Genomic DNA, 16282 nt, shown 5'->3' on the forward strand with positions numbered 1-16282 from the left:
AAATTGATTGAATAAGTTAGAAATCTGTGTGTGGTGGGGGGTATATTGGGGAGGGAGGAGAAAGAATGCAGAAAATATATGGGGTTAGGTAGAGGATACCATGAACAGAAAGTGTGTATATGGAGGGGTGGGAAACAGACATTCTTTGGGATGGGATTTCAGTATGTATTTAGATGCTTTGCTGAATCAAGGCTCTTAGTCATTAAATTAGGAGAGAGGGTTGCCTTTGCGGGGGGTTTGATGGCAGAGCTATTTTTCCACCGTGGAAAGTAGGCTCAGTCGTTGGGCATGAAACTAATCTGTTTAGTGGAAAGAGGAGAGTTTTGAATTCAGAATCTTGGCATAGTACTTGTAGATCAGAAAAGTGTCAGTAAAAGTATCAGAGTGGTAGCCATGTTAGTCTGTATCAGCAAAAAAAAACCGAGGCGTCTCTAAGGTGCCACAAGTACTCCTCTTTTTTTTTTAGTAAAAGTATTGTGTCAGTAAATTTTTCAAGATGTGGATGAAATTATATAGTTCAGTTTTTGGTGACAAATTATGAACAGTCAAGTGTCAGAAGGAGGCTGGCCAATGCAGTGTCTAGGTTTTGAACTGTAATGGGATTTGCAATCTCATTTTGTATTTATATTGGCCCTATCTTTATAGATAAACTTTATCATGATGTATGTGAAATAAACAGGGCTGCAACTATTAACATAAATAGCTGAGAAATACTGGATTGAAAACATAATCCACTAAGTGACATTGAATTGTATAACCTTAGAAATAAAAGTAATTGGGGTGTGTCTACACAGCAATTAAACACCCACAGCTGTCCTGAATCATGAACATCTACACCACAATTTTACATCCATGCAGCCTGAGCCCCAGTCAGCTGATACAGGCCACCCGCCCGTGTTTAATTGCTGTGTAGACATACACAGAATGTCTGTCCCCCACATTTGGATACTCATATAGGCATTTAAGTACATATGAGCATTTCTGTGTCTGTATGCAGAGTTGTACTGGTTTAACTAAAGGTGTGATTTTTACATCAGTTTAGTTAAATGAATGTAGCTTTGTGTGTGGACACTCTTTTATATTGGTTCAAACTTTTTTTTAATTGGTTTAGTTTGAAGAGTACCCATGCAGCAGTTTGTATTGTTTTTTTAAACAGATTTAAGTTTAAATCAGTACAATTCCTGTGTGTATACAAATCCTAAACTTGGGATTTAGACATTCCCTGAACATGCTCCCTACAACTGCTGTCAACCATACAGGGACATAAGATCTTGATTGACTTTTCTTTTTGTCTGACCCAGTGTTTGACACTTGCAAGTATTAGTTCCCAAGCACTAATAAGCTTTCTGAGAAAATGAGCTTGATGGACAGATCGTGAAAAACAGCAAGAGAAGCAATGTCTCTGATTTCTCATATGTGTTCCAGGGGAAAAAACCCTGTGTGTGTATTCTTTCAGATGGTGTTTTTTCCTGCACTCCTCTCCTCGAAATACCATTGTCATATTTTCCTGATTGCCAAAAAGCGGAAACTTCTTAATGACGGCTTTCTGTCAATATGCTTAGAAATATTTTTCTCCTCTTATATCTGCAGGTCTGTCTCGACAACCAAGCAAGAAAGTGGATTATTTTTCAAACAATGCTTAGGCATCTGTAGAGATGATTTGTGGTTCAGTCCAGCTGGAGCTGACTGAATGAAGCTATGGGCTGTGCGTCAGCCAAGCATGTTTCTACTGTTCAAAACGAAGAGGAAGCTCAGAAGGGGAAGAACTACCAGAACGGAGATGTGTTTGGTGGTGAGTGTTGTGGGATCTTATCTTGCTTACGCATCATTAATGTTTTTGAAATTCTGATTGGGAGTCTTACTCTTCTTACGAATTAAGAATTAAAAAGAAAGTTGAAATGAATCATGACAATACTAGTGGAGTTATCACATCCAAGGGATAGTATCGGAAGAGTGTTGAAATTATGTTGTTGTTGGGATCAGATGTGAAATCAGAGAGCTTATTGCAGATCTGTGGAACATTCTGCTTCCAGCGATCTGAAGTATGGTACCGTCTTCAACTCCACACAGTTAAGGGCAACCATTCACTTTGAATTCCCAGTTTATACATTTAATATTTCTGCTATCAGGTGCCAAATGTAAAATATGCTTTAAAAACCCTACCATGTAAGCAAAATAAATCCCCCAATCCCCTCCATTCTGTTATAATAGGAAAAAAAGGCAACCCCTAAGTCTTCTAGAGAGCAGAATATGAAAGCACTGTAAAACTAGTGGGAAGTTATCAACAATATTGAAATAACCTTCTGTGAAGATTGGGATGGTAGAGGAAGATTTTGAACATGGCATGGTAACATGAAGCTAATCTGTTTAGTTGGAAAGAAGATTGTTTTGAAATCAGAGTTTTGCCATGGTACTTAAATGCTAAGTATGGTAATGTCAATATTGTGATTTTTTTTCAAATTCTATTAGCATATGTTTAACTATTTTTGTAAGTTGATGAGGAGTAGATTCTGAAATGTGTTAAGAATGATTACAGAAAAATGTACACAATGTGAGGTTTTCAGGCCTGTCCAGACATTATAAGGAAACTATTTCCTACTAACGAGGTGGTCTGATATTGCTTATAAACCCCTTGGATTCAATATTCTTAAAATAGGTGCACTGCTATTTAGAATGCCAAGCTTGTCTTCTGTGGTGGTTGTTATAGCAATTATTTGTGCAGAATTAAGAATGCCATGCTGCAGCAGCAAAGCTATCACTGCTATTGAAGTAAGTAAGGAGAAGGAGCTTCACTTCAGCCTGTCTGTTAAGGGTATGTTTATTCCCAGCAGTAGACACAAAGTAAAACGACCTCAAATTATATCTGTAATCTGAATTGAGGGTCTTCAAAAATTTGAACCGCGGTGATGAGGGTGTTTTGTTTTTTTCTTATTCATGCTCTCCTTTACTATCTTGTAAGATGATGCCTTCGGAATTCTGATTTCAGTATTTGAATATTTATATAATACAGACTTTATGGACTATCAGAGCCAAATTTTCTCTTTTGTTATGAAAGGAATATTAAGATAGATGTTAACTGATATTTAAGCAGTAAGACTAGTCAGTCAGTACGTTTCTGGGAGATTCTTTTCATTGCATGCCTTTACTACAGAGTAACACAAGGCCAAAGACCATAATTTCAGTCACTTGAGAACCTAAATTATGTTTAAAAGGTAACAGAAATTTGAGGACACAAGGGATTGTAATGGAATGTAGAATCTTGCCCCTTTATGTTGACCCTTTGCCACCTTGTGCTAGATATGAAGCGACTGAAAGTTATCACCATCAGATATTCAGGGGACTGTTCCAAATTTGTTTCCTTTTCCATCTTCTTATAAAGAGTTTCCCATACCATCCTTGTTGTCAGTCTAGGCAGGCAGTCTATGGTTTGGGGGCCCAATTCAGCAATCCATCCCTTCTCTCCAGAGCACTTCAAATACATACTTAGGTCCCATTGAATTCAGTGGCACTTAAGCATAGGCATAAATGCTTTGCTGGATTGGGGCTGGAATGCACCTAGAAACCAAGCTATCCTCTTACTTTTAGAAGTGGGCCCACCAAATTAGGTTTGAGACATTTTGGAATGGCAGTATGGGGGGAGCCTTGCCTTGGTGCTGTCCTTGTTGCATCTATTCTGTGGATCAACGGAACACATTGGTCTCCAGGTCTGGGTATGTGCCGCACTTTCGTGTTCAAGGTATATGAAATATGTCCTGCACAATTTTTAATATAAAAAAGAGAGGGAGAAGTTTACATCTGAGCATAGGGTTTGTGCAACCACATCAACAGCCAATCAGAATTTCCTAGATTTCTAAGTCTGTTTCATAATAGACCAAACCCCTTGCTTCACTCCTCCTTCCATGGTTTTAAATTATACTGGGCAGTTGCATTGTGTAAGATGAATTGGATCTGACATTGCAAGGTTTTTTTAATTTCCTATTAAACATTTATGTTGTTAATCCAAAACAAAATTCCATCTGACACATTTGTAGAGTTATTCTTTCAGTAAAGGCAAAAAGAAATACAGTAAGCACTGTATCAGAGAGCAGGCACAACCAATCCACTACAAGCAGAGAGATTAGTAATGCTAGATTTTACTGTAGGATGTCACCTAGGACAATGAATCTTAAACTAAGCTTCAAGGGATGTTGGTGGTCCGTGGTTCCACAGCCACCACTGATTTCTAAAGGTGCTTCATAGCACTCAAGGGAGCGGATTGCTCAGTGCTCAGCCTCTCCCTCCTTCTGCCAGCTGCCGAAAAACTGCTCTATGTTCCCCTGTCAACAGCTGGGAGCGATAAAAGCAGCAATACATCTGATCCAACCAATGGCTATGGGCAGGGCATTTCTGCAGACCATTGGGAGCTAAGCTTATCTTCAGGACAAACTAGGCAAAGCAAGACCGGGTTTGGGTGGAGCAGAGAGACTGGGGAGCACATATCTGAAGTGGAATGAGACTCTAAGGGAGAATATTCTAGGTGCAGTTACATGAAGAAGAGTGAGGTGAAAGAGAAACAAAGATAATGAATAGCAGGAAGGAGGGTTGATGCGATGGTGGTAGCATTGATTCTATACGAAGAGAAACCACAGAGATGCAAATGTATTTATAATTAGTGATACCCAAATCTGTGGTCATAATATTGGAGACTAATCTGTCACAAAAGGATCTATTCAAAAACAGGCAGTGGGCTTTGTAGTTGCAAGAAGTCCACATGTACCTTGTTTAATTCTAACTTTGTGTTAATCGGGTCTTATAGAAAAATGCTCTGGCCAGATTTATGAAAGGCCAGGATACTTTTATGACCGGTAATAGCATTTGTAGCTATGCAAGATAAATTAATCAAATCTCCTATTTCAGTGGAGATTTGGTTATGTACAGCATTGCACAGTTGCTTCTAAGTGCATTGTTGTTGTTTCACTTTCTTCCAAAAGCATCAGGTTTTGGCTATTGCCAAAGCTGAAGTGTGAAACTGAATAGACCAACAGTCAGATCTGGTTTAATGAATCCTATAGTATATTTTTGAGTAAGAGTTCCCATCTGCTCTATACATACATCATAAATTAAAGCAGAGGTGGGCAAATTACCCTACTTCCCAGCCCCTGAGCTCCTGGCCCGGGAGGCTAGCCACCGGCCCCTCCCCTGCTGTTCCCTCCTCCTCACTGCGCAGCCAGCGCAATGCTCTGGGCGGCGGGGCTGCAGAGCTGCGGCCTGACCCGGTGCTCTGTGCTGTGCAGTGCCATGGCTGGCTCCAGCCAGGTGGCGCGGCTGCCTGTCCTGGTGCTCTGGGTGGCGTGGCTGTAGCGCCACCAGCCACCGGTGCTCCAAACAGCGCAGTAAGGGAGCAGGGGGCGATGAACAGAGGGCAAGGGAGTTTGGGGGTGGTGGTCAGGGGGCGGGGGTGTGGATAGGGGGCGGGGCGGTCAGAGAGTGGGGAACGGGGGGGTTGAATGGGGGCAAGGGTCCCGGGGGGGCAGTCACGTAGGAGAGCGGGAGTTGGATGGGGCAGTGAGGGGGAGTCGGGCAGGAGTTCCGGGGGTGGTCAGGAATGAGAGGAGGGGTTGGATGGAGTAGTGGGGGGCAGTCAGCGGCAGGGGGTCTGGGGGTAGTCAGGGGACAGGGAGAAAGGGGGGGGGTTTGAATGGGGCAGGAGTCTGGGGGGGGGGAGGGGGGCGTCAGGGGGCGAGAAGTGGGGAGGGGTTGGCTAGGGGGTGGGGACCAGGCCACACCTGGCTGTTTGGGGAGGCACAGCCTCCCCTAACCAGACCTCCATATAATTTCAGAAAGCCGATGTGGCCGTCAGGCCAAAAAGTTTTGCCCGCCCCTGAATTAAAGATGAAGAATAATAAAAATTGCACCCTTTAATTAGTTAGACAGCTTTTTTCCTTTACTCAATGCACAGCTTTTGTCTATTAAAGTTCAAATTACTTCTTGAAGCCAGGATTTTGTGTGTTTGTGCCTACACACATCATTAATGCAAATTTAGGGAAATGCTATATCTTTTGGTGCTGAGATGTCTGAGGAATATCCTCTGGGGAGAGGGGATTTTGAATTTCATTCTGCTGGATGTTCCAAAAAGCTATTCTAGGATACACTTACCTACCTCACAGAGGGGTTCTGAGGATCAGATTTTTCAGCACTGGTACAGTGCCTTGAAGATGTAAAAAGCTATATATAAGCTCTAAATACAAAGTTCCCTAGTTTTAAAAAGTTTGCTTGCTCAGATCCCTCAGTCATTCTCCTTCCTTTTAGATGCCTTCTGTTTTATTATTATTTGTATATTCAGTTCCTTCCTCAGACAGGTGAGAGGAGGAGAAATTTGAGAAATCTGTCCCAGATAATGAGCTGTGCTTGATTTCCATTTCAGTTTCTCTGATAGATGCTCCTGAGAGAACTTGAATGGCCATGTTAGGTGGTGATGAGGAAGACAGGCCTAACTCATTGTTAGTGCTATTTTTCTCTTGGTGTTAAGTCTAATTTGAATTCATGTGACATGCAATATTTTGCCCCTTGTTGCTCAGCTGGAGTCTGGAAAGCAGGTGACTTCCCCCTCACACTTTCTTCATAGAGCAGAGTCCCCTGACTGGGACCCAGTAGTAAGTGGCTTCAATGTTGAGGGCTTGTAGGGTACAACCAGTATGTCTGTTTTTACAAAGAATTGTGATGCTGAGTGACCAAGGAGAGGCAGTACAATTTTTCACTTGGCTGTAGCCTACTCAGCTTTACTCAACTCAGCCTGCTTGGTTTAGCCTTGGAGAATTTTTAGAGGGGCTCTGAGCCTTGTCTACATTGGAGCAATTTGGTGATGTAAACCCATCACACACCTGTAATGCAGTGCCCATCCACAAATGAAAATGATGGCAACAGTGCACAACATTTCCATGGCTGTTATGGTTGCTCTTGCTCTGAGCTCTGTCTGCACTGAGAATTTTTAGCAATTCTGCCACCTTCAGACTAGCATAGTACAGCCCCACCAATCGCAACCAGGGAAACACTAGAATAAACTGGGAAGAGCTGTTACCCCCACTATGCCATCTAACCCATAATGCTGTGGTAAAAAAGTATGTGCCAGTCTAGACTGGTACCTAAACTATTGCTAGCATTAAGCACTTTGAGATCTACAGATGGAAAACATCATATCAGAGCGAAGTATTCTTGTTATTGTAACTAAAACTGGGTAGGTATCTGTGGTTGGAGTGCTAATGTAAACAAGGTGTCACTGGTTGCTAGTGTGCTAACAACAAGTCATCTAGACTTGCTCAGAGCAGGTTTAGATACCAGTGGTGGTTTAAAACCACGTCGATGCTCTGCACTAGCTCTATTATCAGTGGTAATTAGGGTGTCGATTAATTGTAGTTAACTCATGCGATTAACTCAAAAATATTAATCGTGATTAATCACAGTTTTAATCGCACTGTTAAACAATAGAATGCCAATTGAGATTTATTAAATATTTTTGGATGTTTTTCTACATTTTCAAATATATTGATTTAAATTACAACACAGAATACAAAGTGTACAGTGCTCACTTTACATTATTTTTATTACAAATATTTGCACTGTAAATGATTAAACTAAAGAAATAGTAATTTTTCAATTCACCTCATACAAGTACCATAATGCAATCTCTTTATTGTGAAAAATGCAACTTACAAATGTAGATTAATGTTTTTTTGTGTTATATAACTGCACTCAAAACCAAAATAATGTAAAACTTTAGAGCCTACAAGTCCACTCAGTCCTACATCTTGTTCAGCCAAACGCTAAGACAAGCAAGTTTGTTTACATTTATGGGAGATAATGCTTCTGGCTTCTTATTTACAATGTCACCTGAAAGTGAGAACAGGTGTTCACATGGCACTTCTGAAGCTGACATTGCAAGGTATTTACGTGCCAGATATGCTAAAAATTCGTATGCCTCTTCATGCTTCGGCCACCATTCCAGAAGACATGCTTCCATGCTGAAGATGCTTGTTAAAAGAAATAATGCATTCATTTTTGACTGAACGCCTTGGAGGAGAATAATATGTCTCCTGCTCTGTTTTACCCACATTCTGCCATATACTTCATGTTATAGCCATCTCGGATGATGACCCAGCACATGTTGTTCATTTTAAGAACACTTTCGCTGCAGATTTGACAAACCACAAAGAAGGTACCTATGTGAGATTTCTAAAGATAGCTACAGCACTCAGCCAAAGGTTTAAGAATCTGAAGTGCCTTCCAAAATCTGAGAGGGACGAGGTGTGGAGCATGCTTTCAAAAGTCTTAAAAGAGCAACACTCTGATGCGGAAACTAGAGAACCCTAACCACCAAAAAAGAAAATCAACCTTCTGCTGGTGGCATCCAGGGTGGATAAAAATCAATGACTTTTTTTATTTAAATTGGATTTTTTTGATAAAATGCTTTTTGAGAAAAAACCTATCTAAAGATAGTTTTAATTAAGATACATTATAGCTCAAAGATATCTCATCATGGAATAGGGATTATAAATTCTAATTCTATAGTATGAGACAATATATTCATGTAATGTTTAAGAAAAATTTTGTAAATGAATTCCAATAATTTATGGGTTAGGGACCCAATTTTATGGTGTTCCAGGGGCTTCTGTATAGATTATTTAGATTAATCTTTCTATCTATCCAATGGGACTCAGTGTTCACTCTAGAAGATACCATCAGAGATGCTTAGTTTTGCAGTTCTCAGACTGTGGATTTGTGTCTCCAGAGATAACATGCTTGTTACCAGCAAAAATGTTTTAAAATAAATAAATACAATAAAATATAGAGGTGAGAAATAGCAGACCTCAACCCTATTGTCCCTCTGCAAATTTGCGTACACAGAGTCAGTCCCTTACCTCTCTCTAAAAGTGCAAAGTTTCAAAAAGTTCAATGAATAGACGATCGTTGGGGGAGGAATAGATCTGGACAAGGAGAAGAAGTCTGGAGATAAATGTGAGAAGGGAGGGACAGACAGTAGAAACAAAAGTGAAACTGTTTGAGCAGCATATTCCAGAAGTCTTGAGGTCTTTCTAAGTGTAGCCTTCATTGATTTGAGATCTACCATTCTCTCACTAGAAGGGAAAACCTATAATGGCAGCAGGCCATAAAAGAGATCCAGTTTGGGAATATTTTAATGAAGTTCCTCTACTTGTGGGTAAGAGAGGCATGCATGCAAAATGCAAACAGTGCAACAAAGTAATACTTGACTGTTTTAACTAAATTCAAAAATTCATATGCTTGTTTTGTTAAAATATATGTTTGCTGTTGAAGAAAAAAATCCAGAATACATAATCATAGAATATCAGGGTTGGAAGGGACCTCAGAAGGTCATCTAGTCCAACCCTCTGCTCAAAGCAGGACCAATCTCCAACTAAATTATCGCAGCCAGGGCTTTGTCAAGCCTGACCTTAAAAACCTCAAAGGAAGGAGATTCTACCACCGCTCTAGGTAACACATTCCAGTGCTTCACCACCCTCCTAGTGAAAAAGTTTTCCAAATATCCAACCTAAACCTCCCCCCTGCAACTTGAAACCATTACTCCTTGTTCTGTCATCTGCTACCACTGAAAACAGTCTAGCTCCATCCTCTTTGGAACCCCCTTTCAGGTAGTTGAAAGCAGCTATCAAATCGCCCCTCATTCTTCTCTTCTGCAGACTAAATACGCCCAGTTCCCTCAGCCTCTCCTCATAAGTCATGTGTTCCAGTCCCCTAATCATTTTTGATGCCCTCTGCTGGACGCTTTCCAATTTTTCCACATCCTTCTTGTAGTGTGGGGCCCAAAACTGGACACAGTTCTCCAGATGTCGAATAGAGGGGAATGATCACTTCCCTCGATCTGCTGGCAATGCTCCTACTTATAGAGCCCAATATGCAGTTAGCGTTCTTGGCAACAAGGGCACATTGTTGACTCATATCCAGCTTCTCATCCACTGTAACCCCTAGGTCCTTCTCTGCAGAACTGCTGCCTAGCCATTTGGTCCCTAGTCTGTAGCAGTGCATGGGATTCTTCTGTCCTAAGTACAGGACTCTGCACTTGTCTTTGTTGAACCTCATCAGATTTCTTTTGGCCCAATCCTCTAATTTGTCTAGGACCCTCTGTATCCTGTCCGTACCCTCCACCGTATCTACCACTCCTCCCAGTTTAGTGTCATCTGCAAACTTGCTGAGGGTGCAGTCCATACCATCCTGCAGATCATTAATGATCATAATGATCATAATGTTGTTGTTTTAGTTAAATAAAACAAAACCTGTGTGGTGGTGATCTCCTCCAAATATAGCATGGCAAGAAAATCCTCCAAATATTAATGATTAACCTGTTGAATTGGAGATAGTTCACCTCCTAGTGAGTTCATAAATATCTGCCTCAATTACCTTTGGTAAATGAACTAACCAGATCATTCATTTTCTGATATAGCTGTAAAACTAATCTGAAAAGCTTTCAGAATAAATCACTTAAAAATGTCTAGTGTGTACCTTCTAAAAATGAAACCTGCATCTATCTGTGAGTTGTGAAGAATATGTATTAAGGTTATAACAACCAAGAAGAATGCACTTTTATGTAGAAATCCATGATTAAATCGAGTCTTCCTGACTAGTGATTTAAATCAATTTAAATCTGACTCAGATGATGAAAGTGAACATGCGTCAGTCTGCACTGCTTTGGATCGTTATCAAACAGAACCCATCATCAGCATGGACACATGTCCTCTGCAATGGTGATTGAAGATGAAGGGACATATGAATCTTTAGCAGATCTGGCACATAATTATCTTGCTATGCCAGCTACACCGGAGCCATGCGAAATCCTGTTCTCACTTTTAGGTGACGTAAACCAGAAGCGGGCAGCATTATCTTCTGCAAATGTAAAGAAACTCATTTGTCTGAGTGACTGGCTCAACAAGAAGTAGGACTGAGTGGACTTGTAGGCTGTAAAGTTTTACATTGTTTTATTTTTGAATGCAGGGTTTTTTTTGTACATAATTCTACATTTGTAAATTCAACGTTCATGACAAAGATATTGGACTAGAGTTCTTGTATGAGGTGAATTGAAAAATACTATTTCTTTTGTTTTTTACAGCACAAATTTTTGTAATCAAAAATAAATATAAAGTGAGCATTGTACTGTGTTCTGTTTTGTAATTGAAATCAATATATTTGAAAATGTAGAAAACATCAAAAAATATTTAAATAAATGATATTCTGTTATTGTTTAACAGTATGATTGATCACCATTAATTTTTTTAATTGCTTGACAGCCCTAGTGGTGGTGATAGTGGGAAATTTAAGGTGTGGTGGGAATGCAATATAGGCACAGCGCAGGGTAATAAGGTTTCAGCCAGCAATAGATAGAAAAGAGCGGTAACTGGAATGAGTTTAAACAACACACCCACCCTGCCTGGATACAAGTAAAAATAGATGCTTGCTGGGGTGGAGGACTTCTCTCCATAAAGCAGAGGCAGAGGAGCTGCATGCAGATTTCTGGGTTGAAGCAGGAGATACCTAAATTTTGCTGGTCCCAGAACTGTAAATGGAGATCTGCCTTCAAGTTTTTGTTTTGGGATGAGTTTAAACCCATTGCACAAGGCTTAATTAATGCATAAAGAGAAAGTAATAAAACTAATTCAAACTGTTTACATACAGGGCATCAGGAAAATAATTCTGTTCCCCGGCATAACTTCTGTTGGCATGAATAGGTGTTCTCCTGTACTCTATACAATCAGGATTCAGGAATTTCCATGTCAGGCTCCACCCCCTGCTGAGCTCTGTGCAGGCATAATCCCCAGTTTCCTCTTACCTCCCATGAGCAAACAGCTGCTCCCTAAGGCTGAGATGCTTTTTTGCTCTTTAGGCTGGAGAAGCAGGCAAAGAAGCCATCCAGAAACGATAAGCTTTAGCCCTTTGTTGTGTACCTGTATGCATACAGTGCACCATGTTCCCATCTGTACAGATCCCATCTTCACCCTCAGCAGGTGACTGTGGATTGTTCAGGAGCAGAGGGAAATCAGACCTCTCTGAGGGAGCAGGAAGAAGAAGAAAAGGAAAACAGTTTCCAGGAGTAAGATGTCTGGATGTTTTTGCTTCTCACCCGGTGTAGATCAAGCCCCATTTCTAGGAGAGACATTATGTCTACAGGCCATTGCCTGGATCATCCAGAATTACCCAGCTTTCCTCTGTCCTCCTTCATCACAATTTTCCAATAATTTGCCACACTTACCTTTTGGTAGATGGTCATTTCTCAAGGTAATGTGGTCACTAGTGAGGCCCACCACCTTCCTATGACATTTTAAAATGTTCCAGACATCTTGATGTGTATGTAAGGTTTGCTGGACTTTTAAAATCATTGCAAGTTAATATTCCTCTTAAGTGCCTTATTATTTTAACCATCTTATCCTCCAGCATATATCTGCAGTCCAAGTTTGGTATAAATCTGTTTGACTAAGCTGGCTTCTGGAAGGGTTGAAATACATGTGACTGAGTCCTAACTCTCTCAGCATATATAGAAAACAGGTTTCAACAGAACTTGAAGACAGGAGCTGTTTTCTTGGACCTGACAGCAGCCTACGATACAGTATGGCACACTGGTCTTCTGGTAAAACTGTCGATAGCTTTCCCAGCATGGGTGGTGGACATTGTTGAACTTCTACTTCATGACAGGTGTTTTCGCATACGTATGGGAAAAAGAACAAGCTAATGGAGAAGACAATCCAGCGGCTTGCATGAGACTTTGTGCTTGTGCCCACCCTGTTCAATCTGTACACAAATGACCTGCCACTGACTCAGTCATGCAAGTTTATCTATATAGATGACAACTGCTGTGGTACCCAGTCATGCTCTTTCACCAAATTGGAGAACATCTTGAATGTCGACCTGGCCAAGATGGCAGCCTAGTGTAGCAGTTGGTGCCTCCAACCAAGTGTGACTAAGACAGTTTTGAGCGCTAAATGTAAGTTAGGTGTCCTCATCGGTGTTGCCTTGTGTTTCAGTCATTTTCCATTGGTCTACCTTGGTGTCACGCTGGACCACTCTTTGACTTTCCATGACCATTTTAAAAAGGCTGCTGCCAGTCAGGACGAGGAATAATCTAACCAGCAAATTAGCTGGTTCGACATGTGGCACAGGTGCACAGACACTGCACATTGAATCTGGCACTGTGCTACTCTTCAGCAGAATACTGTGCCCCTGTGTGGTGTCGTTTGCCTCACACTAAATTGGTCGAAGTCGAATTGAACTTGACTATTGTATAATCATAGCCACCCTGCACGCCACTCCTATTCCATGGCTACCAGTTCTGAGCAGCGTAGCCCCTCCACACATTCATCGCAGAGAGTCTACAGCCAGACTGGTGGAAAAGCTGTGTGCCAGTCAAGGTGTCCCACTGTACGTGGACATTTTCAGTCGCCCAAGAGGATGACTTACATCGAGGCATCCATTGTGGTTTCAACTGCCAGATCAGAATCTGTCAGCAGCAAGCTTGCGGCGCAGTGAGTGGTTGGCTAAAGATGTTCAGAATGGTTTCCTCATTGCTGATCCAACCGTTTGACCTCCGGGGTTTGACCTGCCATATCATCTTTGGGCTCCACTGAACAGGTTTCCACAGGCCAACGACTATGTGCAGCCAACCCCTACACATGGGGTCTGCGCGATGACCCACTTTGTCAATGTGGCCTCCATCAGTCAATGGCTCATGTTGTTAAGTGTCAACTGGCTAGATTTCATGGTAACCTTAGGGCCCTTCATTCTGCTGATGAAGCTGCTGTCAGGTAGCTCCGGAATCACTGCAAACACTAGAAGAAGTACCTTATTAAACCCCATGCTCTTCAACTTTTGAAGCTGTTTTAAATTACGCAGAGAAACTGAACTGCAAGGTTTACTGTGCACTTGCATCACCGGTTTTCTAAGGATTAGATGAAACCAAGAGAGCAAACCAAAACCTTTGTGTCTGTTTTAGAGAAACTTTGGTGCACAGAACTAGGGAATCCATTCCCTTTAAGCTAAGCTTTTTTCTTAGGTCTCATTGATTTCTACAAACAAGCTGGATTTAACCAATATTTTTTCCCTGGAGCTGTGTGCACAAAATTTCTGATAGGAACATCTATTTAAGGTTTTATTGTAGTGCCCATTGCTGTATTATTTAAGCATTAAAATTTAAGGACATGTAAGACAATCATACACAGAACTCAAAAACATCTGATGGATTTTTCTTAAAATATAAACATGAATAAATAAAGATGTCTCTAGGCAGAGAGTAATCATACAGAGTTCAGCCCATAATTTTGCTTGAGAAATTTATGATAAACTGAAAAAGAGGGTCATTATGGAATTTACATCTTATCCTTAACTACAGCAGTTCTTCCTGCTCGTGCTGCAATATATATAATTGAAATAATTGAGTTAACAAGCTAGTCAAACGGATGTTCTAGACAAGACTGAGTATAATATGATTATGCCTTGCTGGACTCTAAAGATTTTAAAATCCCTCTGTTAAGGATAGTAACAAATCTTCCTTTATTCAACATTTTAATTTCCAAGCTTATTGTCAATGCCATACATAAGACCTATAATAATGTAAATAGCGACAAAGAGCAAAATGCTATAGTGGAGGCATGAATGTTGTCATGTTCAACATATTGTTTCATTGTGTAACATCTGCCATAAGTGTAGTTTTTTCATACAAGAAATTATGTTCTTCATCTTTGGGGGCATATTGATCTATTAGAGTTATCAAACCATTTAGTGTGTGTAATAAATAATCATGATTATATACAGAAAGAACAAAGTTAGGAAATGGTCTTAGTGTCTGTTAATCTGTCTAATTTAGGTGTTTATATCAAGCTCTTCCCTGTGCTACCTAGGCACCTAAAATATTAATATTTTTCCATCAAATATGAAAATTTGTGCTATAACGTATATGATGTAATTTCTTTTTTAATATCAACTCCAGTTACTAAACCAGTCTCAGTAAAATCAAGCACAAAGCTAATTTCTTAACAAAGTTCTCTCATTTAGAACAATTGAGAGAGTACTAGAACTGGAAATCTTTATAATTATGCTTACAGCCTGTATTTCTGTCAATCTTATATCATCCTCATTAACACAGTATCCCAGTGCCTCACAGTCTCTGGCGTATTCATTTTCACAACACCCCTGAGAGATAGGATAGCATTTATTTTACAGAGGACAACTGAGGCCCAGTGACAATAAGTGACTTGCCCAAGGTAACACACAAAGTCTTTAGCAGAGCAGGGAGTTGAATGTGGATCTCCCATGTTCCACACTAGCACCCTAACCAGTGGCCTATTCTTCCTCTCTTCAGCATTTTTCTCTGTGTTCATCATCTTTACCCTGAACCTTTGTAATGCTGTCTGCAACTCCTGCAGAAAAACCTAGCATTTCCCCCCTCAAATATTGACCTGATTCCATGGTTCCAAACAGTTTGGTACAAATCTGATTGATTTTTATTAACATAATTACCAAATATCTCCCCACAACAGGAGGGGCTCACTTTAGCCACCAAATGAAGTCAGTTCAGATTTAGCACCAAAAACAAGTCTGCTGATTTGAGACTTTGGTTCAACTAGAGCAGCCACAAAGAAATATTTCTTGCTCAGCCAAGACATAGAAATGAAAATAAATAAATCTTTTGAATGCAAGTAATTAGCCTTCTCATGGGACTTTCAAAACCAGGATTCCAACCTTCTTCCTTCACACTCCATTTGTTGAAGGTCATCTGTAAACCAAGCTGTTTGCTCTCCTATCCACCTCAAATGTAGCACCAGGAGCACATGGGTATTTCATTTTGGAGTCTTCTCTGCATCCAGAGATGACTTCATTTCCTCTTATCTCTAGCCAGTATAGTAGAACCACAGAGTTAAGAACACCAGAGTTATGAACTAACCAGTCAACCACACACCTTATTTTGAACCGGAAGTATGCAATCATCGGCAGCAGAGACAAAAAGTTCTAAACAAGTATAGTACAGTACTGCGTTAAACATAAACTACTTAAAAAATAAAGGGAAAGCAGCATTTTTCTTCTGTATAGTAAAGTTTCAAAGTTGTATTAAGTCAATGTTCAGTTGTAAACTTTTGAAAGAACAACCATAATGTTTTGTTCAGAGTTATGAACAACCCCCATTCCTGAGGTGTTCTACTGTACTTAGCAGAGCACTTAAATTAAGCCCATACTTAGGGCCCATTGGAGAGGTTGAGAGGCTCTTTGCAGAGGAGGCAAGTGTGTTGCTGGA

The 16282-nt window shown here is 40.5% G+C and overlaps 1 protein-coding gene across 2 annotated transcripts in view; it reads left to right on the plus strand.

The window, feature by feature from the left end:
- C8H1orf21 (chromosome 8 C1orf21 homolog) overlaps positions 1 to 16282 on the plus strand; it is a 193805-nt gene that overhangs the window by 69647 nt on the left and 107876 nt on the right. For both annotated transcript variants that reach the window (XM_007061128.4, XM_043521372.1), the window contains exon 2: positions 1591 to 1792. In XM_007061128.4, coding sequence (XP_007061190.1) covers positions 1699 to 1792 — 94 coding nt within the window. In that variant the 5' untranslated portion in view covers positions 1591 to 1698. The remainder of the gene's footprint in view (positions 1 to 1590; positions 1793 to 16282) is intronic.

This window comes from Chelonia mydas, chromosome 8, assembly GCF_015237465.2.
Source record: "Chelonia mydas isolate rCheMyd1 chromosome 8, rCheMyd1.pri.v2, whole genome shotgun sequence".
In the NCBI taxonomy this organism is placed as follows: Eukaryota; Metazoa; Chordata; order Testudines; family Cheloniidae; genus Chelonia; species Chelonia mydas.